Source organism: Mastigoproctus giganteus, chromosome 9 (genome assembly GCF_048544385.1).
Source record: "Mastigoproctus giganteus isolate SK-2022 chromosome 9, ASM4854438v1, whole genome shotgun sequence".
Classification (NCBI taxonomy): Eukaryota; Metazoa; Arthropoda; class Arachnida; order Uropygi; family Thelyphonidae; genus Mastigoproctus; species Mastigoproctus giganteus.
The window spans coordinates 84,690,241-84,714,376 of NC_143583.1; the positions used below are offsets into that span (position 1 = coordinate 84,690,241).

Below are 24,136 nucleotides of genomic sequence, written 5' to 3' on the forward strand. Positions count from 1 at the left end.
TTAATATAACTGGATAGATCCCATCCACCCCGGGTGCCTTTTTTATGTTTATCTTCAACAATTTCTCCTCCACTTTTCTCTCGGTTATTACAAAATCATCCAGCTCACTGCCAGAGTTTAACTCATGTCTGGCATTCCCCTCCCTGAATAACTCGTCATGGGTGAATGTAGATGCAAAATACTTATTAGTTTGTTAGCCACCTGAGCAGGATCACCAACAGTTGAACAATCAATATCCAGTGGACCAATCTGAATCATCCCTTTCCTTCTAGATTTGCATAGGTAAAGAACTCCTTTGTTGTTTTTCTTTGCCTATTTTGCCAAAGATTTCTTATAATCTGTCTTTGCCTGCCTAATCTCCTTTGTGACTTGGTTACAGTCCAGCTTATATCTATCATAGGCTTCCATGTCGCCCATTAATTTATATGTATCTCAAGCATTTTTCTCCTCTGCCACATGTCTCATTAGTTCATCTGACATCCATTTAGGCCTAAACCTTGAACAATATTTCTTAGTTGGTATATGTAAAGCCTAGTAGCTTCCAAGATAATTTCTTTGAATGCTTCCCATTTTGAATTTGCTGTTAGTAACATCATCAGCTGGTCCCACCATATAGAATTTAAATACTGTCTGAGACCACCGTAGTCACCTTTACAAAAGCAAAAACCCTTCCCTTTTCCCCTGATGGTAGTTACCTCTTTGAGTAAATCCCACTTCAGCACACTATGATCACTGCCACCTATTGGTTCCTTTATCTGCAGATTCTTAATGCATGAAGAATCACTACTGATAATCAGATCAAGAGTATTACTCCCTCTAGTTGCCTCCCAAACATGCTGATGTAGAAAACAATCATCCAATAAATCCACAAAAGCCTTGCTAGTGTGTGAGTGACCAGCCCCCAAATTCCAGTCAATATCTGGGAAATTAAAATCCCCCATTATAAGACTCTCTGATTTACTGGCCCACTCTATTTCTCTGTACAGTTCCTTATTATACTCATCAGAGTCATTAGGCCTATAACACACTCCTACTCTCAATTTTGATCTCCCAATGCTTATGTCACACTAAACTGACTCGACACTGCACTGTCCAGCAATGTCGACTGGCTTCCCTTCCTTGGATTTTATGTGTTTCTTAACTAATAGTATAACTCCTCCTCCCTTCCTATCTTGTCTATTCTTCCTGTACACATTGTACTCCCCAGATTCCAGTTCTGCATTCCTTATATCTGTGTGACATCACGTCTCTGATATCCCAACAATATCTGCCTTTGATGTTCTGAGCAATACCTCAAATTCATCAAATCGTTCCTATTCTTAGCTACCCTAACACAACCCATGTGTTTACTTGTACTGCAATGACTCCCAGCAGTCTTTGAAATACCCTGCATCTTGTTTTCCAGGCTGCTAATCATTCCAATAGAGTAGCAGCCTGGAAATGCTGTAATCAAGTCAAAATGCTGTAATTATACAGCATTTTGACTGGAGCATTGCAAAAATCTTTAATATATCATACAGGGATGCAGTGTTACACAAAATCAATTGTACAGATTGATAATGTAAAAGTTGCACTATGACATTGCTAAAAATAATTCTCTGATTAGATGCAGTACATATGATTAATGCCTGGAATTCAGTATCTTCCTTTCAGTGTATTTTCTTCAATGAGTGAACTAATAAATTTTTTTTTTCTCAAATAAAAATGAAATCAATAAATATTTTCACAAAGCAGATTAAAATATATATATATTGCATTTAAAATTCAGGAAGGACTTACAGACGGGCTATTAGATGCGGTATATACTGCTATGTGTTGATAACGCTTAATGATTCCCCAGAATACTGTTTTTATCCCCTCCCCATTTAGAAAATTCTGGAATCACCCCTGACCCAAATGGTACATTATTTTAGGATTACTGCTACCTAAATGTGTATGGTGTTGCATTTATCAACATTAAACTTCATTTTCCACTTTTCAGCCCACTGCTTAGTTTACCTAGATTTTGGTGAAGAAGCCTATCCCAACTACTGTCATTAACCACTGTGCTTACCTTTGTATCACCAGTACACAGAGACATCAAAGCTGAAATACATATATCAATATAATTAATAAATATTAAAACCAGTAAGGAGGCCAACACTGACCCCTGCTGTATCCCACTTATCACATTAGTCCATGAAGAGCAGTGGCCATTTATAATCAGTCATTGTCTTCTAACCACTCAACCATCTCTTTATAAATTGTAACTTTCCCCGATAGTAATACTACTCCAATTTATGCAACAAACACACATGTGGTACAGTACCAAAGGCTTTAATGAAATCTAAGTATAAGATATCAATATATTCTTTTCATCCAGTTCTATTGTAACGACCTCATAGAGTGGTTAGGCATGACTTACCTTTAACAAATCCATGCACAATTGCCTTATGGCTTTACTCCTATCAAGATGATCTTGCATTACTTCTTTTCACTATTGACTCTTGTCATTTTTCCTTACACAGAAATCAAACTTACAGATCCGTAATTATCCATTTGACTTTGAACCACCCTTGTGAATAAAAGATAAATTTGTGCATTTACAAACCCCTAGGGATTTCTGCTAAATCTAATTATACTCTCATTATTATGGCCAATGATTTCACTACCTCATTTGTAGCTCCTTTTAACATAATTGGGTAGATTCCATTGGCCATACGTGCTTTCTTCACTTTTAGCTGCACAAGTTTCTTTTCTACCTTCTTTTCCATTATTGTTGTAAAAAAAACAGTAATTATTATAAAATCATTTAACTCCCAATCCACATTAGACAGACTTCTGCTAACCCTCTCATCCTTGACATTGGCCATACTAATCTTCTCTGTATCATTCCAATTTTAGTATATGTACTGCCAAAATAATTATTCAGTTTATCAGCAACCTATATAGGATTATCAGTAGTTATGCCATTTATGTCCAGTGGGCAATGTGATTCAACCCTTACCTTCTAGTGTGCAAAGAACTTTCCTATTTTATTTGCATCCCTAGCCAAAGACTTCTCATAATTTTCTTTACCTTGCCTAATGTCATGAGTAACTTGATTATAAACTAGTTAATACTTACTGTACAACTCTATATTCCCATGCAATTTATAATCATCTCATTTATTTTTCTTCTCTGTCAACTAAACGCATCAGTTCATTTAACATCTATTTTGGTCTAAACCTCAAATAATATCTCTTAGTTGGTATAAAATGCTTAGTGGAAATTCTGAAATAATCTGCAGTCCATATTTGAGAATATGGACTGCACAAGAATCATTTCAGCTTGGGAATTCTAAGTCTAAGCAAGCATGTGTGTGTGCATTCTACGGTGACAGTTAATCTTAAACAGTAATATAGCAGATTATATCAAATTAAAAGAAACAGCAGTTGAGGATAATGAATATTCTAATAGCAAAGCAACAGTATGTTCAAAGTATGTTCAAAGATCAAGTGAAATAAGAGATTCCCATCGAACACTTCAGATTACATCAGAATTTGGGAATAGCATTGGCAAGGACCACACAATTGTTTATAATTTTAAGAATCATGTAGAAAACCATATTATGGCAGATTTGATTCAGCAAAAAGCAAACACTTTTTAATCTAGCTGAATTTCTTTCAACTGCTGCAACAGGCATGCAGCTGATTCGACTTCAACAAAAAAAAATTAAATTTAAAAATGAAAATCTACACTACCTTTCAAAAAAAAAAAATATCTGCACACCCTGTTTTCACAGTCCATTGAGCCACCCTGGATAAACAAGTGATTCAGACCAATATATATAAGGTGTATAAGTCACACAAGTTAGTTGTTCTCATCAAGGCATGTAGAGTCAAACTGACTGATTTTGAGGGGATGTTATTGTTGGATGTCACATTGCTGGCTGGTCACAATTCATCAATTTGCTGATAGCCTACACCATCCAAAATCGATCATCAGTGATATTATCATGAAATGTAAGCATTATGGTACCACAGTTGTCCAGCAATGCACAGCATGACTACAGAAGCTCACTTCGCATGACAAGATAGTACTTAGAAGTGTGGTATAACAATCTCATCAGACATCCATGCAATACATCAACCACCTTAAGGCATCAACAGGAGTTGAGGTTTACATGAATACACTACACACAGACATCCACAGCTCCAGTTATCATAGGAGAGTGGGGATATGTAAGTCAAACATCACGAACTACAAGCAGCAGTCTCACTTTGATTGGTACAATGAACACTGTAACAGAAAAGTGTAAATTAATTCTATGGAGTGACGAATGAATCTTGCTATACCCTATTCTAATCATATCAGATAAAAGTCTGCTTCTACAGCACATTGTGCCAGCAACAAAATTTTTAGGCAGTGAGTTATGGTGTGCAACATCCAGCCTGTGACGATGTTGAATCTGGGCCCCCTCCATAAATGCATAAATATAGAAAATCCATACCTGACTACACTCACTGTAAACCGTAAAGTTAGGCTTAATTCGGTTCAGTCGGGAATCGTGGCCAGTGCAGCGTACAGCAGTAAGCAGTGCGCAGTTAACCAGGTGATTCTACGCAGCGTCAAAGAGTATTATTTCCTAATTATTATTGTAGCATCGATCAAACGAAGTTCCTTTGGGTTTGACTTCTTATTGAAAAAAATAATATTGGCACAAGATATTTTATAAATCAGTTTATGCCTTTTCTAATTATTACAATTTTTAATTTAATATAATTTATAGCCCATAAAATGAGCCAATTAAAAAAAAGAAATATTGATGCCAAATGCCGTATTTTCAATGATAATTGGACATTCAAATATTTAATTGCAAATATAGATGATAAAGCTGTTTGTTTGGTTTGTAACGAAAGTATTTCCGTTTTTAAAGAATATAATCTAAAAAGGCATTTTTCAACAAAACAATTCGTAAAATATAAGCTATTTTCACTGGAACAAATGAAAATCGAAGCAAAAAATTTAAAATATGGTTTACATAAGCAACAAAATACTTTGAAAATTTTGTCAATTACAGATAGAGCTCTGACAAAAAGCTAATTACATTGTTGCACATAAGGTTGCAAAACAATGTAAATCATTTTCTGACGGGGAATTTGTGAAGGAATGTTTGATAGATATTGCTGAATTATTATGCCCTGATAAAATACTGACGTTTGAAAAAATTTCTCTGTCACGAAGAACCCTTGTGAGATGAATTGATAATATTTCAAGTAATTTATGTGATCAATTAAAATTAAAATTGTAAGATTGTACTTACAATGCACTGGCTTTAGATGAGTCATGTGACATTACCGATACGAGTCAACTTTTAATCTTTATTCAAGGTATAAATCATAGATTTGAAATTACGGAGGAATTACTTTCTGCATATCCTATGAAAGACACAACGACTGGCGAAGATTTTTTTATAGCTCTTCAAGAAGCTTTGCAAAAACATAATATAAAGTAGGACAAAATTGTCAACATCACAACCGATGGGTGTCCTAGTTTGACAGGAAAAAACATTGGATTATTAAAAAGAATAAGCGACGAAATAAAGCGTATTCCAGGAAAAGAAATCATTTTCTTACATTGTATAATTCATCAAGAAACCCTTTGCAAAAGAGTTCTAAAACTGAAGCATGTTATATCGGTTGTAACGAAAGTAGTTAATTTTATTTGTGGAAGAGCTTTAAACCATTGGCAATTCATAACATTTTTGAAAGAAATTGATTGTGATTTTACTGATATTCCTTACCATACGGACATAAGATGGCTTAGCCTTGCAAAAAGTGTTAAAACAATTTCATGATTTGTTGGATGAAATTGTAAACTTCTTAAATGCTAAGGACAAGCTGAATGAATTTTGTGAATTAAAAGATGACCAATGGCTGAACGACTTTTTCTTCTCCGTTGATATGTTTTCGCATCAAAATGAATTAAATTTATTATTACAAGGGAAAGGACTATTTATTTTTGATATGTATACAAATGTCACATCGTTTATGAGAAAAGTCAAGTTATTTTCGCAACAATTCCAAAATAAACAGTTAACTCACTTTCCAATTTTACAAAAAAGAGAAAAAACTTGAAATGTGCTGATTTTAAGAAATATGAGGCTATAATAAGTGACTTATTTAATGAATTTACAAGATTTGATGATTTTCAGAAAATTTCTAAAGATCTATCTTTAGTAAGCCTACCATTTAATTTTAACATCAATGATGCACCACCTTGTATCCAGTTGGAACCGATAAATTTACAATCAAATTTAATATTAAAGAATCAATTTGCTGAAAAAACAATAACGGACTTTTATGCCTCTTTAAATCCAGAAATGTTTAAAAATATTCTGGATAATGCACAGAAATATTTGGCATTCTTTGGATCGACATACCTATGCAAAACTATTTCTTTAATGAAAAATACAAAAAGCAAAATTAGATATAGAATAATGGATGAAAATTTAGGAGCAGTTCTACGAATAGCCGCTAGTGAATTGAATCCCAATTTTGATGAAATCATAAATCAGGAACATTCCAAATGTAATCACTCACATTAAAGTTTTTGTTTTCTGCATTTACTTTGTTATCATAACAATAAAAATGTTTATTCCAAATTGTAGTTCTTATCTGTACCTATCTATAATCGACTCCTATTTAAATATTGTATTTACTTTTTTTAAAAATACATTAATAATTTGGTAATTCAAGTAATATAACATTTTTTAGGCTCTGATTTTTTTTGTTAAATCGTTTAATCTATTCCGGCCCACATCATGATAAGAAAATTTCATTTGGCCCGATGACGAAAAAAGTTGCCCACCCCTGGACTAGGACCATTGGTTGTTGTGAAGGTAACCATAAATGCTGATACCTTGGACAATTTCATGCTCCCTACATTTAGTAGTTCTTCAGTACAGAGCCATGTTTTTTCCAACAAGATAATGATCCATACCATATTGCCAGTGTGTTTGCAGACACAAATGTACAAAGGTTGATATGGCCAGTGCAAAATTCCACTTTGAACCTATGAAATACCTATGGGATGAAGTAGAATATCAGGTGAAGGCCAGATCGAGGCATGCCACATTAGTAGATCAACTAGTCACTGTTATCTAGAAGGAATGTAGGACTATACCTGCTACAGTCTATCATTCATTCATTTGTGGAAAGCTTACCCAGGAGGATGAAGTTTATCATAGCAGTAAAGGGGGGGACTGACACAACTGAAGTGACTGGCAGTAATGCCAAATGTGAAACCAACATGTGTCTAGATATTTTTTGAAGGGCAATGTATATCAGAATTAAATCAGTGTGACCTTTAGTATTCCTTCAATATGGTCTTGATTTTCATCTACATTGCTTATTATTTTAGACTTGAAATATTGCCATAAATGTTTTTCAATATTAGTTGCAGCAACTGTTGGGAATATAACAACAGCCCTTCTGTTCTCCACACTTTTATTTACAGTATTACAAAACTTTGTGGCGCCTCCATAGCCAGGTGGGCAGGAGCAGCAGTGCCTAGCACACGCTTCTTGATCAGACCGGGGTTCGAGCCCGTGACCACCAAATACAGAGGATGAAGAAAGGTCAAATGACCACCACATATCCCCAGAGCAATATGGCCCTAGTTGCTAATGCTCCTAAAAACTAAATAACAACAACAAAACATTGCCTTCCAAAATCTCAAAAAAGGAAATAGGACATACACTACTAATATATCAATCAAGCAAAACACAATAAATTACAGCAAATAACATCCATTTAATCAGAAAACAATTAAGTGACCTATATATATTTTTGTTCAGCATCTATTTGTTCATCATACATATAAATTTTTCTATTGTTTTTAAATGCTTTGAGGATTTACTGGAAAATCAATATACTAGTTCAAAAGCACACAAGGAGAAAAATAGGCAATATAATTAGCATTAGCATTAGTAGAGGCATTTGATGCAAGAAAGCAAGCTTATGCAGCATCAGCTAAAAAAAAATAAATAAATAATAAAAATAAAAAAATTAAAAATTAAAAAAAAAACAGGAACCACTTCCACTTCACCCCTCTGTTCGTTCAAAATACCTGTCCAGCTGAGCCTTAAACTTATTTAGGCTATCAACTTCCACGACAAGGGATAGAAGTCTGTTCCACCAACCAACCACCCGCTGGCTAAAGGCAAATTTCCACACGTCTACCCTACATCTTTCTTTCCTCAATTTGAATTTATGCCCTCTCAGGTGATTATTCTGAGCGAGATGAAGAATCCCATCAGCATTGAGCATGCTCAAACCATTCAAGGCTTTATACACCTCTATCAGATCACCTCGCTGGTGCCTAGTCTCCAGACACTGTAATTTGCAAAACTTAAGCCTTTCTTCGTAAGAGCACCCCTTTGTTCCATTCACTAATCTTGTTGCCCTTCTCTGTACTCGTTCCAGCAGCACTACATTCTTCTTGAAATGAGGCCTCCAGACCTGTATACAGTACTCTAGGTGTGGCCTGCCCATTGCCTTATACAAGGGAATAATCACCTCCTTATCCCTGCTAGAAAAATTCCTATATATCATTGACAATACACCATGAGCTACTCTTGCAGCCCGTCTGCACTGCTCAGAGAACTTCATATCTGCCTGCACAACCACCCCCAGGTCCCTTTCATTCTCTACTACACTGACAGTGTAGTACTTTACATTTGTCAATGTGAAACTTCATTTGCCACCTCTCAGCCCATCTGCTCAACCTTTCCAGATCCTGTTCCAGCAGCATAGTGTCAATAGTGTCTTTGACAACCCTGCCTACCTTTGTATCGTCTGCAAACTTTGACATTAAGCTTGATATACCATCATCAATATCATTTATGAATACAGAAAACAATAATGGACCCAACACTGAGCCCTGAGGGACTCCACTAATAACATTAGTCCACGACGAGCAGTGTCCATTGATTACCACTCTGTCTTCTCCCCCTCAGCCACCCCTTTATCCACACCAGCAATTTGCCTCCAATGTCACACTGCTCCAATTTGTGCAGCAGTCTTCCATGTGCAACAGTATCAAAAGCCTTTCTAAGATCCAAGTATATAATATCAAAGTTATTCCCTGCATCCAGTTCCTTTGTGACTGCATCATAGTATCCAATCAAATTGGTCAGGCAAGACTTCCCCTTAACAAAACCATGCTGTGTCCGAGCTATAACTGAAGTCTTGTCTAAATGATCCTGCAGTGCTTCTTTAACTAGTGCCTCCATTAATTTTCCTGGAAGAGAAGTTAAACTCACAGGTCTATAATTACTTGTGTCAGCCTTTGATCCTCCTTTGTGAATTGGGGTCACATTTGCACATCTCCAGTCTGTGGGTACCTCCCCTGAGTCCAAGGAAGCTCTCATAATTATGGCTAATGGTTTGCTTACTTCCTCTGCTGCCTCCTTTAATATAACTGGATAGATCCCATCCACCCCGGGTGCCTTTCTTGTGTTTATCTTCAACAATTTCTCCTCCACTTTACTCTCAGTTATTACAAGATTCCCTAGCTTACTGCTAGAGTTGAATACACCTCTTGCTTTCCCCTCGCTAAATAACTCCTCATGTGTGAATGTCGATGCAAAATATTCATTTAGTTTGTTAGCTACCTGAGCAGGATCATCAACAGTTGACCCATCGATATCAAGTGGTCCAATCTGATTCATCCCTTTCCTTCTAGAGTTTACATAAGTAAAGAACTCTTTGCTGTTTTTCTTTGCATCCCTTGCCAAAGATTTCTCGTAATCTGCCTTCACCTGCCTAACCTCCTTTGTAACTTGGTTACAGATCAACTTGTATCTATCATAGGCTTCTGTGTCATGTGTTAATTTGTATGTATCCCATGCATGTTTCTTCTCTGCCATATGCCTCATCAGTTCATCTGACATCCATTTAGGCCTAAACCTTGAACAATATTTCTTGGTTGGTATGTAAAGCCTAGTAGCTTCCAAGATAAGTTCTTTGAATGCTTCCCATTTTGCATTTGCTGTTGGTAACATCATCAGTTGACCCCACTGTATAGAATTTAAATACTGTCTCAGTCCATCGTAGTCGCCTTTACGAAAGCAATAACCCTTCCCTTTAACCCTAATGGTAGTTACCTCTTTGAGTAAATCCCACTTCAGCACACTGTGATCACTGCCATTTATCTGCAGTGGTTCATTTATCTTCACATTCTTAATGCATGAAGAATCACTGCTGATAATCAAATCAAGAGTATTCCTCCCTCTAGTTGCCTCCCGAACATGCTGATGTAGAAAACAATCATCCAATAAATCCACAAAAGCCTTGCTAGTGTGTGAGTGACCAGCCCCCAAATTCCAGTCAATATCTGGGAAATTAAAATCTCCCATTATAAGACTCTCTGATTTACTGGCCCACTCTATTTCCCTGTACAGTATCTTATTATACTCATCAGAGTCATTAGGCCTATAGCACACTCCTACTCTCAATTTTGATCTCCCAATGCTTAGGTCACACCAAACTGACTCGACACTGCACTGTCCAGCGATGTCCACTGGATTCACTTCCTTGGATTTTATGTATTTCTTAACTAATAGCATAACCCCTCCTCCCTTCCTATCCAGTCTATCCTTTCTGTAGACGTTGTTGTGCTCCCCAAATTCCAGTTCTGCATTCCTTATATCTGTGTGACACCACGTCTCTGATATCCCAACAATATCTGCCTTTGATGTTTTGAGCAATACCTCAAATTCATCAAATTTATTTACTAAACTCCTAGCATTGGTGTACACCCAAGTATACATGCACCTATTTCTATTCTTAGCTACCCTAACACAACTCATGTGTTTACTTGTACCGCAATGACTCCCAGCAGTCTCTGAAATATCCTGCATCTTGTTTTTCAGGCTTCTGCTCATTCCAATAGAAGCAAATAGAATAATGAAATAATGGAAGATAAAAGAACTTTAAAAAATATAGGCATAATTTTTGTGGCTATCTATGGTTTAAAGGTTATTTGGCTTAAATGGTTATTTTAGTATTTTTCAGAAAAATATTAAATTAACTATTTATGGAATTCTGTCTGAATATCCAGACTTTATCTGTCACCTATAACTAGTATGATAAATTAATTAAATTTAATTAATTTTTTGCCTACTCCTTCCACACAGTTATGCAGATATATAAAAACAGTGTTTCATTAATACTGTACTTTGAAATTCATAGAATGTTTATAATGAGAGAGAGAGAGAGAGAGAGAGAGAGAGAGAGAGAGAGAGAGAGAGAGAGAGAGAGAGAGAGAAGAAAGTGAGTTGGCAATAGACCTCTCTGATGGGTTCAAGCATCTATGTTTTGGCTCCATGTTTCATTGTAATTTCTCTAGGTGGTAGAAATCTGTTCACATAAATGAGAATGACAGCATAAATGAGGACAATTAGAATGACAGCGAAAAAAATAAAATTTCCATTCTATTTTAAGGCAAATATGATATTATTGTATGTTTTATGTTATTATATGTTTTTTAGAATGTATATTAACTTACAAAACTATTTAATACCTGTTCATATACTGTAATGTTTTAAACCAAGGGCTAACACCCTTTTCCATTCTATGAACTGCTTTAAAAATAAACAAGATCATGAGACCAGCCTGTCACAATTTTTTAGACATGTATCTCTATTTTAAATAAAATAATAACATATGCTAGTCTATAGAATTATTATAATTTTTTTATTATAAAAAATATATTAGATGAGTATGTACAAAAATTTCCAAAATAATCAGGCACATAATTAATGAGATTTCTGGCATTAGTGTTTCCAGAAATTTATATCTTTATTCCTGTGCCCCTTTATCAAACACTTGCAAACCCCTATTTTATATTATGGCATTGAAATGGTCTTGAACTGAAATTAGAAATCTGTTCACATAAAAGTTATCACTAAGGTCCATATAGTAATTTTTTGCTTAATAAATAACATTTAACAAAATAATTGTTAAGTTGGTAAGTGAAAAAAAAAAAAAAAAAAGGATTGGTTTTCCCCCCTCCCCTCCCCTTTAAATCATTTACAGGTCAGACATTTTGAAAAGGGTAGCAACTCTAGCTGGTAAAGCAACAGAGTTCACCTATTAAGCATTTCTTTCGACCCACAGAACTGCACTGATATATATAAATAATTAAATGATGACGGAAATATAACACAAAATGAATCACAAATTTAACAATAAAAAAGAGAATTACTTTATTATTTACCATGGTGAACACGATGGTGACTTGGAGTATTTAAAATATACTCAAGTGGACCAATACTTTTTATTACCTGAAAATTAATTTTGTATTAGAAAATATACAAAGAATAATCAAAATATATTGAAAAGCAACAATTTTAATAGTTTATTGATTTACAATTATAATTTTTTTTTCTTTGAAATACTGGTAAACTCCAAGCAGAATTTTAAAAAACCCAAAAACTCTTTTTCATAAATTAAAAACAAAGTTTATCCCTGCCGGGTGTTGAGTACCACTATTTTTGTATCTATTATATCCACTTCACCAACAATGCACAGTTAATGAAGAAGATGTTACAATTTTATTAATTTATAGATTTACAATAATAATTTTTTTCCTTTGAAATACTGCTAAACTCCAAGCAGACTGTCATTATTAGGTGTGTTCGCATATATGTTAAGCGCCTATTGTCTTCACCATGTATATCTCTGTATGTGACAGAACGACTCCCAGTGAATGGATTTTTATGATTTGTATTTGGGCTTCTTAAAAATATCTGTCAAGTTAACCCAAATTTGAATCAAATATAAATGCGGTAATTATTATTTTTGTCCATGCAATTTGTTTGGAAAAAAAAAGAAATAGTTTTAATGCATTATTGTTAGCATTAGACTGTCCATGCATACACACTTTGTGTGCATTAGTATTAGCCATATAGTGCAAGGAAGCCAGGCTTTTTCTGTGCAGCCAAAAAAAAAAAAAAAAAAAAGTGTAAAAAGTAAATAAGCAAATAGACAAATTATGCACTTCCCTTCTCATGTAGGTAACCATCCAGTTGACTTTTGAATTTCTTCAAACTGTCAGCTTCAACTACCTGAGGAGGCAGCTTATTCCAATAATCGACAACCCACTGGCTAAAAGAAAATATTCTATAATCAAACCTAAACCCTTTTATTTACAGAAGAAAAGCCCTTTACGTCAATGAGAAATTATGGGATTGAGGTTGAAAGAAATGTAATTCATGATGTTGAAATTTTACATGTTTATTCAATGAAAAAACTTTCGAGCCTACAGGCCAGTAAGGCTCCTGGGGTTGATGGCATATACCCTATAATCTTAAGGGAGGCGGCAAGTGACTGCATTGAACCATTGAGGCTAATTATGCAAGCATCACTAGACTCGGGAGTGATTCCATTGGATTGGAAAAGTGCCAGTGTGTCTCCATTACATAAGGGTGGTTCTAAGAGTGAAGTGGGAAATTACTGGCTTCAGTAGTAGAGAAAATCATGGAGACAATGATCAAAGTCGTAATTCAGGATCATTTAGATAGAAATGGAATTCTGAAGGATATTCAGCATGGTTTTGTAAAGGGAAAATCATGTTTAACTAATTTGGTTAGCTATTTTGACAGGGTCACTCAAGAGCTGGACTTTGGGAATAATTCTGACATTCTTTACTTGGATTTCAGCAAAGCATTTAACTCAGTCCCACATGACCGGTTACTTTATAAGCTGGAACAGGTTGGAACCAAAGGGAAAATCCTTAGATGGAGAGCTGGATAGCTTCAGGGCAGGAGGCAGAGGGTTGTGATAAATGGCTATTCCTAAGATTCGGTTGATGTTAGGAGTGGTGTTTCCCAAGGATCAGTATTAAGAGATCAGTATTACGGGCAAAACGAGAACGAGTGTAGCCTGTGCAGACGTTAATTTTTGCCGCTCCTGGAACAGAGAAGTTTTTTCTGATTTATTTTCTGTTTTATTAGCTTAAATTGGCATATTAACTTATTTTCTAGAGTAGCTTTATATTCCTATTTACGATACTTAGATTAAAGTAACTTAGATAGAGATTTTGTAGGTATTACTTAGTATCGGAAAGAGTATCAAATCCACATGTTTACCGTTCGTAAGTAGCCGCCATTGTTACGCGATACATAATATTAGCATTAGCATTAGTAGAGGCATATGATGCAAGAAAGCAAGCTTATTCAGCATCAGCCAAAAAAAAAAAAAAAACACAACCACTACTCCCATTTCACCCCTCCGTTCGTTCGAAATACCTGTCCAGCTGGGCCTTAAATTTGTTTAGGCTATCAACTTCAACAACAAGTGATGGAAGTCTATTCAACAAACCAACTGCCCGCTGGCTAAAGGCAAATTTCCACACATCTATCCGACATCCGTCCTTCCTCAATTTGAATTTATGCCCTCTGAGGTGATTATTCTGAGCAAGATGAAGAATCCCATTGGCACTGAGCATGCTCAAACCATTCAAAGCCTTATACACCTCTATCAGATCACCTCGCCGATGCCTAGTCTCCAGACTCTGTAATTTGCAAAACTTAAGCCTTTCTTCGTAAGAGCAACTCTTTGTTCCAGTCACTAATCTTTTTGCCCTTCTCTGTACTCGTTCCAGCAGCTCTACATCCTTCTCGAAATGAGGCCTCCAGACCTGTATACTGTACTCAAGGTGTGGCCTAACCAATGCCTTATACAAAGAAAATAATCACATCCCTATCCCTGCTAGAAAAATTCCTGTATATCATTGACAAGACACCATGAGCTACTCTTGCAGCTTGTCTGCACTGCTCCGAGAACTTCATATCTGCCTACACAATTACCCCCAGGTCCTTTTCATTCGCTACCACTGTCAGCGTAGTACCACAGAGTTGATACGTTGATCTGGGGTTACTCTTTCCCATATGTAGTACTTTACATTTGTCAATGTTAAACTTCATTTGCCACCTCTCAGCCCATCTGCTCAACCTTTCCAGATCCTGTTGCAGCAGCATAGCATCAGTAGTGTCCTTAACAACCCTGCCAACCTTTGTATCATCTGCAAACTTGGGCATTAAGCTTGATATACCATCATCAATATCATTTATAAATACAGAAAACAACAATGGACCCAACACTGAACCCTGAGGAACTCCACTAATAACATTAGCATTAGCATTAGTAGAGGCATATGATGCAAGAAAGCAAGCTTATTCAGCATCAGCCAAAAAAAAAAAAAAAAAACACACACCACTCCCATTTCACCCCTCCGTTCGTTCGAAATACCTTTCCAGTTGAGCTTTAAATTTGTTTAGGCTATCAACTTCAACAATAAGTGATGGAAGTCAGTTCCACCAACCAACCACCCACTGGCCAAAGGTAAATTTCCGCACATCTATCCGACATCCGTCCTTCCTCAATTTGAATTTATGCCCTCTGAGCAAGATGAAGAATCCCATTGGCACTGAGCATGCTCAAACCATTCAAAGCCTTATACACGTCTATCAGATCACCTCACCGGTGCCTAGTCTCCAGACTCTGTAATTTGCAAAACTTAAGCCTTTCTTCGTAAGAGCAACCCTTTATTCCATTCACTAATCTTGTTGCCCTTCTCTGTACCCGTTCCAGCAGCTCTACATCCTTCTTGAAATGAGGCCTCCAGACCTGTATATAGTACTCAAGATGTGGCCTAACCATTGCCTTAAACAAGGGAATAATCACCTCCTTATCCCTGCTAGAAAAATTCCTGTATAGGTATATGTAACATTATTCCTGTATATGTAACAATTAGTCCACGTTGAGCAGTGTCCATTGATTGCCACTCTGTCTTCTGCCACTCAACCATCCCTTTATCCATAGCAGCAATTTGCCTCCAATGCCACATTGCTCCAATTTGTGCAGCAGTCTTCCATGCACAACAGTATCAAAAGCCTTTCTAAGATCCAAATATATAATATCAAAGTTATTCCCTGCATCCAGTTCTTTTGTGACTGCATCATAGTAACCAATCAAATTGGTCAGACAAGACCTGCCCTTAACAAAACCATGCTGTGTCTGAGCTATAACTGAATTCTTTCCAGATGATCCTGCAGTGCTTCTTTAACCAGTGCCTCCATTAATTTTCCTGGAACCGAAGTTAAACTAACAGGTCTATAATTACTTGTGTCAGCCTTTGATCCTCCTTTGTGAATTGGGGTTACATTTGCACATCTCCAGTCTATGGGTACCTCCCCTGAGTCCAAAGAAGCTCTCATAATTATGGATAGGGGTTTGCTTACTTCCTTTGCTGCCTCCTTTAATATAACTGGATAGATCCCATCCCCCCCGGGTGCCTTTCTTATGTTTATCCTCAACAATTTCTCCTCCACTTTCCTCTCAGTTATTAGAAAATCATCTAGCTAACTGCCAATGTTTACATCACCTACGACATTCCCCTTCCTGAATAACTCCTCATGTGTGAATGTAGATGCAAAATACTTGTTTAGATTGTTAGCCACCTGAGCAGGATCCTCAACTGTGGAACCATCAACATCCAGCGGACCAATCTGATTCATCCTTTTCTTTCCTTCTTGAGTTTAAATAGGTAAAGAACTCTTTTCTGTTTTTCTTTGCATCCTTTGCCAAGGATTTCTCATAATCTCTCTGATTTACTGGCCCACTCTATTTCCCTGTACAGTTTCTTATTATACTCGTCAGAGCCATTAGGCCTATACCAACTCCTACTCTCAATTTTGATCTCCAAATGCTTAGGCCACACCAAACTGACTTGACACTGCACTGTCCAGCGATATCGTCTGGCTTCACTTCCTTGGATTTTGTGTGTTTCTTAACTAGTAGCATAACCCCTCCTACCTTCTTATCCTGTCTATCCTTTCTGTACACATTGCACTCTCCAAATTCCAGTTCTGCATTCCTTATATCTGTGTGACACGACGTCTCTGATATCCCAACAATATCTTTCTTTGATGTTTTGAGGAATACCTCAAATTCATCAAATTTATTTACCAAACTCCTAGTATACATGCGCCTGTTCCTATTCTTAGCTACCCTAACACAACCCATGTGTTTACTTGTACCGCAATGACTCCCAGCAGTCTCTGAAATACCCTGCATTTTGTTTTCCAGGCTGCTGCTCATTCCAATAGAAGCAGTGCAAGAATCACTTTCACCTCTGCCAGTGGCTATTGTTAATCACAGTTTAGTTAGTTATTTTATGATATAGTATAGTGGTAGTAGTTCATGGATTTTCTATATTTGTAACCTAAACAAAAATTATTTTAGAGAGTCCTATTTCAATGAAAAATATAAATGTGGTCAAACTTTTGGAACAAAAAAATTACTTTCAATAAAGAAACAACATAAAAATAAAAAGTTCAAGTAACAGAATTCTATGAATAAAAGCCAATGTACACTATGCTCTACAAATATGAGATAAATAAATTTATATAAACTATTGTATAACTACCATACAGGTAGTGCAATAGCACCTCCTTGAATATAGCAATAAATAAAACAAAGTTTGTATAAAAAAGCATCATAATACAAAATTTCATGTGAATCCCTCCACAATGAGTTTTCCTAACTATGCAACTTCAAATAAATAGCCTTTCTCAAGAAGAAATTACAGTCAGTCCTCGTATAGCATGATAGTTGTGTTTCTAGAAACCCTTGTGCAATGCAAAATCGTGCAATATAAACAACAGGCCCTATGGGAAAAATAGGGTTAGGTGCCGACCACGCAAGACTGAACACACATTTGTAACCAAAAGATTACCAAACACAATAAATTATCATAATAAAATACATAAGTATTTTATTACGACTATTACGTAATAAAATATTGCTAATGCTTTTGCTTCTATCATAAGCAAACTTGTTTTTGTTTGATTTTCTATCGAACCAGATGACAGCCATTCCATCTCTTCCAATTCTTTGTGTCTTAATCTAATGGATTTTAATTACACTTTGAGTTGTTCCTGCTATAAAAGTTGTTTTTATTTTCTTTGCATTCTTTGTAATTCTCGGCATTGCCTTATTTAGGCCTGTAGCATGTGCAATATTACATGGTCTTTCATTTCGCTCAAAGCGTTTCACAATTTCATTTTTTTTTTTTCTATCGACAGAGACGGACTGCCATAAGCCTTACCAGGGAAACCATGGTGGGTCGGAGGCATGTGTGATTTTGGCCATAAATGCTAGAATGAGGCCACTAAAAATTTTCCCGGGTAAAAATTTTTGACCCAGTCTGCCTCTGTTTATTGATATTGCTTTTCTTTTCTCTCTGAATCTGTAGTGTCTTCACCAGGATTCTTCCTTTTCACACCTTTTAAGTATTTTATTCATTTTTAGGGTATAAAGCACAATTACAAAATGAGGAGGCACGTTTGATACACATAAAGTTGCTACACACGCACAAAGCTGAGTGCGTGTAGCAACTGAATAAACAACATCGTAAAGGCAGAGACAACTCTACCTCACTAGCTCACATTTTACTAAAGCACATTTCTGGGGGTTACTACCATAAAATAATAAAAACAATTTCCAGTTGCGTTCCTGCTAATGGAATCTGTTATAAACTGGTAGTAAACTCGATCTAATTGCATTTGCGATAATACCGATAGCTGGAATTTTAGGTTATTATGGTGAAATGTGTTTCCCCTTCACTGATATAAAAAACATAAATACATTAGTATTAGTAATGGCCGCATGGTGCAAGAAAGCCTATGGCTTATGCTGCACCAGCCAAAAAAAAAAAAAAATCCGAACAAAACAATGATAAAACAAAAAAATAAAAAATAAATAATAATAATTAATTAAAAAAAAGGAAATTAAACCTATCATCCTATGCGCTTCCCTTACCCGAAAGTACTATCCAGATGACCTTTGAATTTCCCCAAACTGTCGCCTCGGCTCTACCACCCATGAAGGCAACTTATTCCAGTAATTTATAACTCGCTGGCTAAAATAAAACTTCCTGCAGTCCAATCTAAACATTTCCCCCCGTAACTTGAAGTGAATTGCCAGTGACATCATTCATGACATCCTGTGACATGTTATCTATACCTTTTCCAGTTGAAACCATAATTATCTTTAAGTAAAGCTTTAATGAAAATATCAAAATAAACTCTGATGAATTACCTTTAAAAATGTCCCACTTAAAAATTAAATTAAAATTACAAAAATTATCACAATATACTATGTATGGTTAATCTTTAGTTCTGATTAAGTTCTAACTAATTAGTTTTAACTTCAGAAAGTAACTGATGGTTGAAAGAAACTTCCACCTAGTGTTGCAAAAAGTGAGTGGGTAGTCTAAATAAATTTAAAGGATTGAACAAATTATTAGAAGAGGAGATAGACAAACAAAGTGTGACATTTTTTATTTATTTTTTTTAATGACTGATGCTTGCTTCCTTGCATTATTTTACCACTACTAATAGTAATTCAGTTCAGGCACTTTTGATACAATGATCCCACTGATAGAGTTTAAGTGATCTTATTAACAAGGTCATTCAAACGCACAAGAAACTGTAAATCAAAAATATAAAAAAATTTTAAAAATAAAAAAACAGAGTAGAAAGCATTTTAGTTCCATTTATTTTTTTCATGGAAAAAATTCTTTATATTATTCTATGGAATAATACAGATGACTGAGAGGTCAAGAAATGTACTGTGTGTAAGATTTTCACACTGACAGCAAAGCTGTTTGTTTGTTTGTTATTTGGTTTTTAGGAGCATTAGCAACTAAAGCCATATTGCTCCGAGATATGCGGTGGTCATTCCCTGACCTTTCCGCATCCTCCGTATTTGGTGGTGACGGGCTCGAACCCCGGTCTAATCAGGAAGTGTCTGCTACGCACTACTGCTCCTTCCCACCTGGCTATGGAGGCGCCTTCTGACAGCAAAGCAAAACATTACTTGAAAATTTTATAATACACAAATAAATATTATACAAGAGGGAAAATCCAAATAAGTGATGCCACCAAACATATTGGCGAGTTAGTTTTCTGTTATTTGCTCACTGGAGAGAGTTACTAGTGTTGCTATGGCCACTCATTGATAAAATCATAGTTGACTAGCAAACAATAATTTTTTCATGTGATTTTATAGGCTGATATGCTTATTCCATAAATGATGCTTCTTTTTATTTAATAAAGAATTGCTATATTCAGCAAATGTGAAAATTTCAAAAAGGAACAGAGGTTTACTGCCATTGGAACTCATTCTCCCACTGCACTGCTACGGCCGTATTTCCCTCGCTTACCTCTAGTAGAATACTGCTAGAGCTTATTGTGCAAATTCCTGTCATCAGAGCTGATTATTCTCTTCTTCTGAAAGTGTTTATGGCTGAATTTCATGGATTGTTTTTGTAGTCTGCATTGCAATAAAAAGCTATGTATCAATTTTTTACCAACAGCATAAGAGGACTTAGCTTTTTTGTTTCTGTGTAGGGGATCATTGTTAAAAAAATTTCCATGTAGCATGTGGCTTTTTCTTTTCAATCAGAGCTATTTTACATGTGAAAGTCAGGTACACTTCTTTTTTAATACTGAAGCTGATGTTTCCTCCTTACATTAGCATTAGCATTAGTAGAGGCATATGATGCAAGAAAGCAAGCTTATTCAGCATCAGCCAATAAAAAAACAAAAAAAAAAAAAAAACAACCACTACTCCCATTTCACCCCTCAATTCGTTCGAAATACCTGTCCAGCTGAGCCTTAAATTTGTTTAGGCTATCAACTTCAACAACAAGCGATGGAAGTCTATTCCACAAACCAACTGCCCGCTGGCTAAAGGCGAATTTCCGCACATCTATCCGACCTCCGTCCTTCCTCAATTTGAATTTATGCCCTCTCAGGTGATTATTCTGAGCAAGAGGAAGAATCCCATCGGCATTGAGCATGCTCAAGCCATTCAAAGCCTTGTACACCTCTATCAGATCACCTCGGCGATGCCTAGTCTCCAGGCTCTGTAATTTGCAAAACTTAAGCCTTTCTTCGTAAGAGCAACCCTTTGTTCCATTCACTAATCTTGTTGCCCTTCTCTGTACTCGTTCCAGCAGCTCTACATCCTTCTTGAAATGAGGCCTCCAGACCTGTATACAGTACTCAAGGTGTGGCCTGACCAATGCCTTATACAAGGGAATAATCACATCCCTGTCCCTGCTAGAAAAATTCCTGTATATCATTGACAAGACACCATGAGCTACTCTTGCAGCTCGTCTGCACTGCTCAGAGAACTTCATATCTGCCTGCACAATGCCTCAGGGCATGTATATTTTGGGGAACTGACATCAGCAGTAACCAAGTTATGTACCTATTTTTCACTAATAGTAAAAGAGGATACCTAGATATAACATTTCTTTCAGCATGCAGGGTTACCACCATGTTTCGCACAGCATTTTTCTGGAAACTCACATCAGCATGACCAAGTGGTGTTTCTGTTTTTACTAACAGCATAAAAGGACTAGCTTTTAACATTTGTTTCTGTATGCAGGGTCATTGTTAAAAAACTTCCAAGCAGTACATCACTTTTTATTTTCAACAGGAGCTGCTGTATGTATGAAAGTAAGACAAGCTTCTTTTTTGCTACTGGAGCTGGCTTTTCATCTGCATCTTGTTTTACAGGCTATGACTCTCAATGGTAATGGAAAACTAATGCCCATTTTTAAAATTGTGCCCATGTTTATTAAAAATGAGCACCATGTTTATTTATTAAAAATCCACACACAAGAAGTAAGTGACTTTCTAATTTCGATCAGAGCTGTTCTACATGAGAAAGTCAGGCTGATTCCCCTTCTTCACAAGCAAAGATTTTGAGCCCACTACATTTTTCAGCAATGGCAAAGTGATCACAATTACTTTGCCAGTGTCAAATTTTTACATACCATATAAGAGAAAACCTACTTTTAAACTTTTGTTCCTCTGTGTGAGATATTCCCTTGGATCGCTGTAAAAAAAGAGCTAAGTATACCCTTATGTCACTGGTAAAAATTTGAAGCTAAGGTAAAGAAAGCCAACATGAGAACCATGGAAAACTTACCAGACAAACTAGTTTGCTGCTACTGCACATTAGTGCTGCTCACTCAGTAAACAGATGGTGCATGTTGTTGGTCTGCAGGAGAAGTGGAGAAAGACGTAATGATTGACACGTAGGTATGACAGACAATGTAATGATTGGTGCATTAACATAACAGATGATAACATCATATGATCAAAATTACTGGTTTGCATGAGTTGAAATGTAAGCATGACAGGTGAGGTAATGATTGGTGTGTGAGCGTGATAGACGATAACATGAAATGAACATCACCGATGAGCCAAAACATTATGATCAGTGAGTCATTATGCAAATTGAAGCAACTGCAGGTGAACTACGGTGTGTCTGCAGGTCGGGGACATGGTATAAAAAACACCTGATACTGAGCTCCATTAATCAGTGTAACTCTTGTTCTTCAGATAGAAAAGGCAGCAGACTTAAGCGAGTTTGACAAAGGCAAAATTGTAATGGCCAGACAACTGGGTCGGATCATATCCAAATCAGCATGGCTGGTGAGATGCTCACAGTCAGCTATGGTTAGTACCTACCGAAAGTGGTCCAAGGAGGGAAACCCCAGGAACCGCCGGAGAGGTGTTGGATGACCATGGCTCATCGATGCTCGAGTTGAGCGAAGGCTCTCCCAGATGGTACGTGGCAACAGAAGGGCGACTTTAGTGCAACTCCATCGGTAATTGGAATGCTGGTGATGGGAGTAATGTGCCACAACCACAGTACATTGAACCCTGCTGAAAATGGGGCTGAGTAGCCACAGGCCGCTCTAAGTGCCCATGCTAAACACGGTTCACCGGCAACAGTGCCTACAATGGGCATGCAAGCATCAAAACTGAATCTTGAGTGACTGGAAGAAGGTCGTCTGGTCTGATGAATCACGTTTCCTGTTGCATCATGTGGATGGCCAGCTACGTGTGTGCCGTTTACCTGGAGAAGTGATGGTGCCTGGGATGCACTGTGGGATGAAAGCAAGTTGGTGGCGGTAGTGTCATGCTTTGGGCGATGTTTTGCTTGGATACTTTGGGTCCAGTCATCCATGTGCTGGGCACTCTAACGTCTACCACCTACCTAAACATCATTGCTGACCAGGTACATCCTTTCATGGCAACGGTCTTCCCCTCTGGCAGTGCCATCTTTCAGCAGGATAATGCATCATGCCACACTGCCTGGATTGTTTGAGATTGGTTCATGGAACATGAGGAAGGCTTCCAGGTATTACCCTGGCCTCCAAATTCCACAGACATCAATTCCATCGAGCATCTGTGGTTTGTGTTGGAACAGCAACTCTGATCTGCAGCATCTTAACCATGGACCTTAGAAGAGTTAAAGGATCTGCTGGTTACGTGTTGGTACCAGATACCACAAGACATATTTAGAAATCTTGTAGCGTCCATGCCTCACAGGGTACGAGCTGTTTTGGCTGCATGTGAAGGACCAACATCATATTAGGTAGGTGGTCATAATGTTTTGGTTCATTGGTGTATGCGGCAACACATTTATGAGAAAAATCACGAACATACTTTTCAGAATATTATTGGTCAAATTGCAAACAGATATTGAGTTGCAAATAGATGATTTGTATTCGTGAAATTAATTTTCTTTTTCGGAAAACGTGCTGCTCCATTCATTTTTATTTTCTTTATTATGTTTTAAGGTTAGGTTAGGAAACCTAATTGTAAAAGTTTCCTAATCTTAAAGGTTAAGTTAGCAAACCTTGTTTCTTAACCATAGAACATGAGGAAGACTTCCAGGAATTACCCTGGCCTAAGGTTAGATTAGGAAAAAAAGGAAAAGTTTTTTTTTTTATTTTTTGTTATATTTCCTAACTTTAATAAATGTTAAATGAATTGAATTTGTCCATAAATGTTACCCATTTATGGCTTTCTGTCTTCTAACTTCTCTACTAATGCTGGTGTCCCCCAAGGTTCAGTTCTTTCCCTCACTCTTTTCCTCTTGTATATTAATGACCTTCTTCCATTTACTGGAAATCCTATCCATAGTTTTGCCGATGATAGCACATTGCATTCCACTTTCTATTTTGAGAAATCTTGCCCTGCTCAATCAGCTTCTACTTCTCGAACATCCACTACCAA

The 24,136-nt window shown here is 36.6% G+C and overlaps 1 protein-coding gene and 1 pseudogene across 1 annotated transcript in view; both read right to left on the reverse strand.

Annotated features, from left to right (window-relative positions):
* LOC150080510 (alkylglycerol monooxygenase-like) overlaps positions 1-24,136 on the reverse strand; it is a 144,508-nt gene that overhangs the window by 43,949 nt on the left and 76,423 nt on the right. Inside the window, exon 6 of the mRNA XM_090380719.1 lies at positions 12,244-12,310. Coding sequence (XP_090236845.1) covers positions 12,244-12,310 — 67 coding nt within the window. The remainder of the gene's footprint in view (positions 1-12,243; positions 12,311-24,136) is intronic.
* On the reverse strand, positions 2,804-2,903 carry LOC150080511 (U6 spliceosomal RNA; annotated as a pseudogene).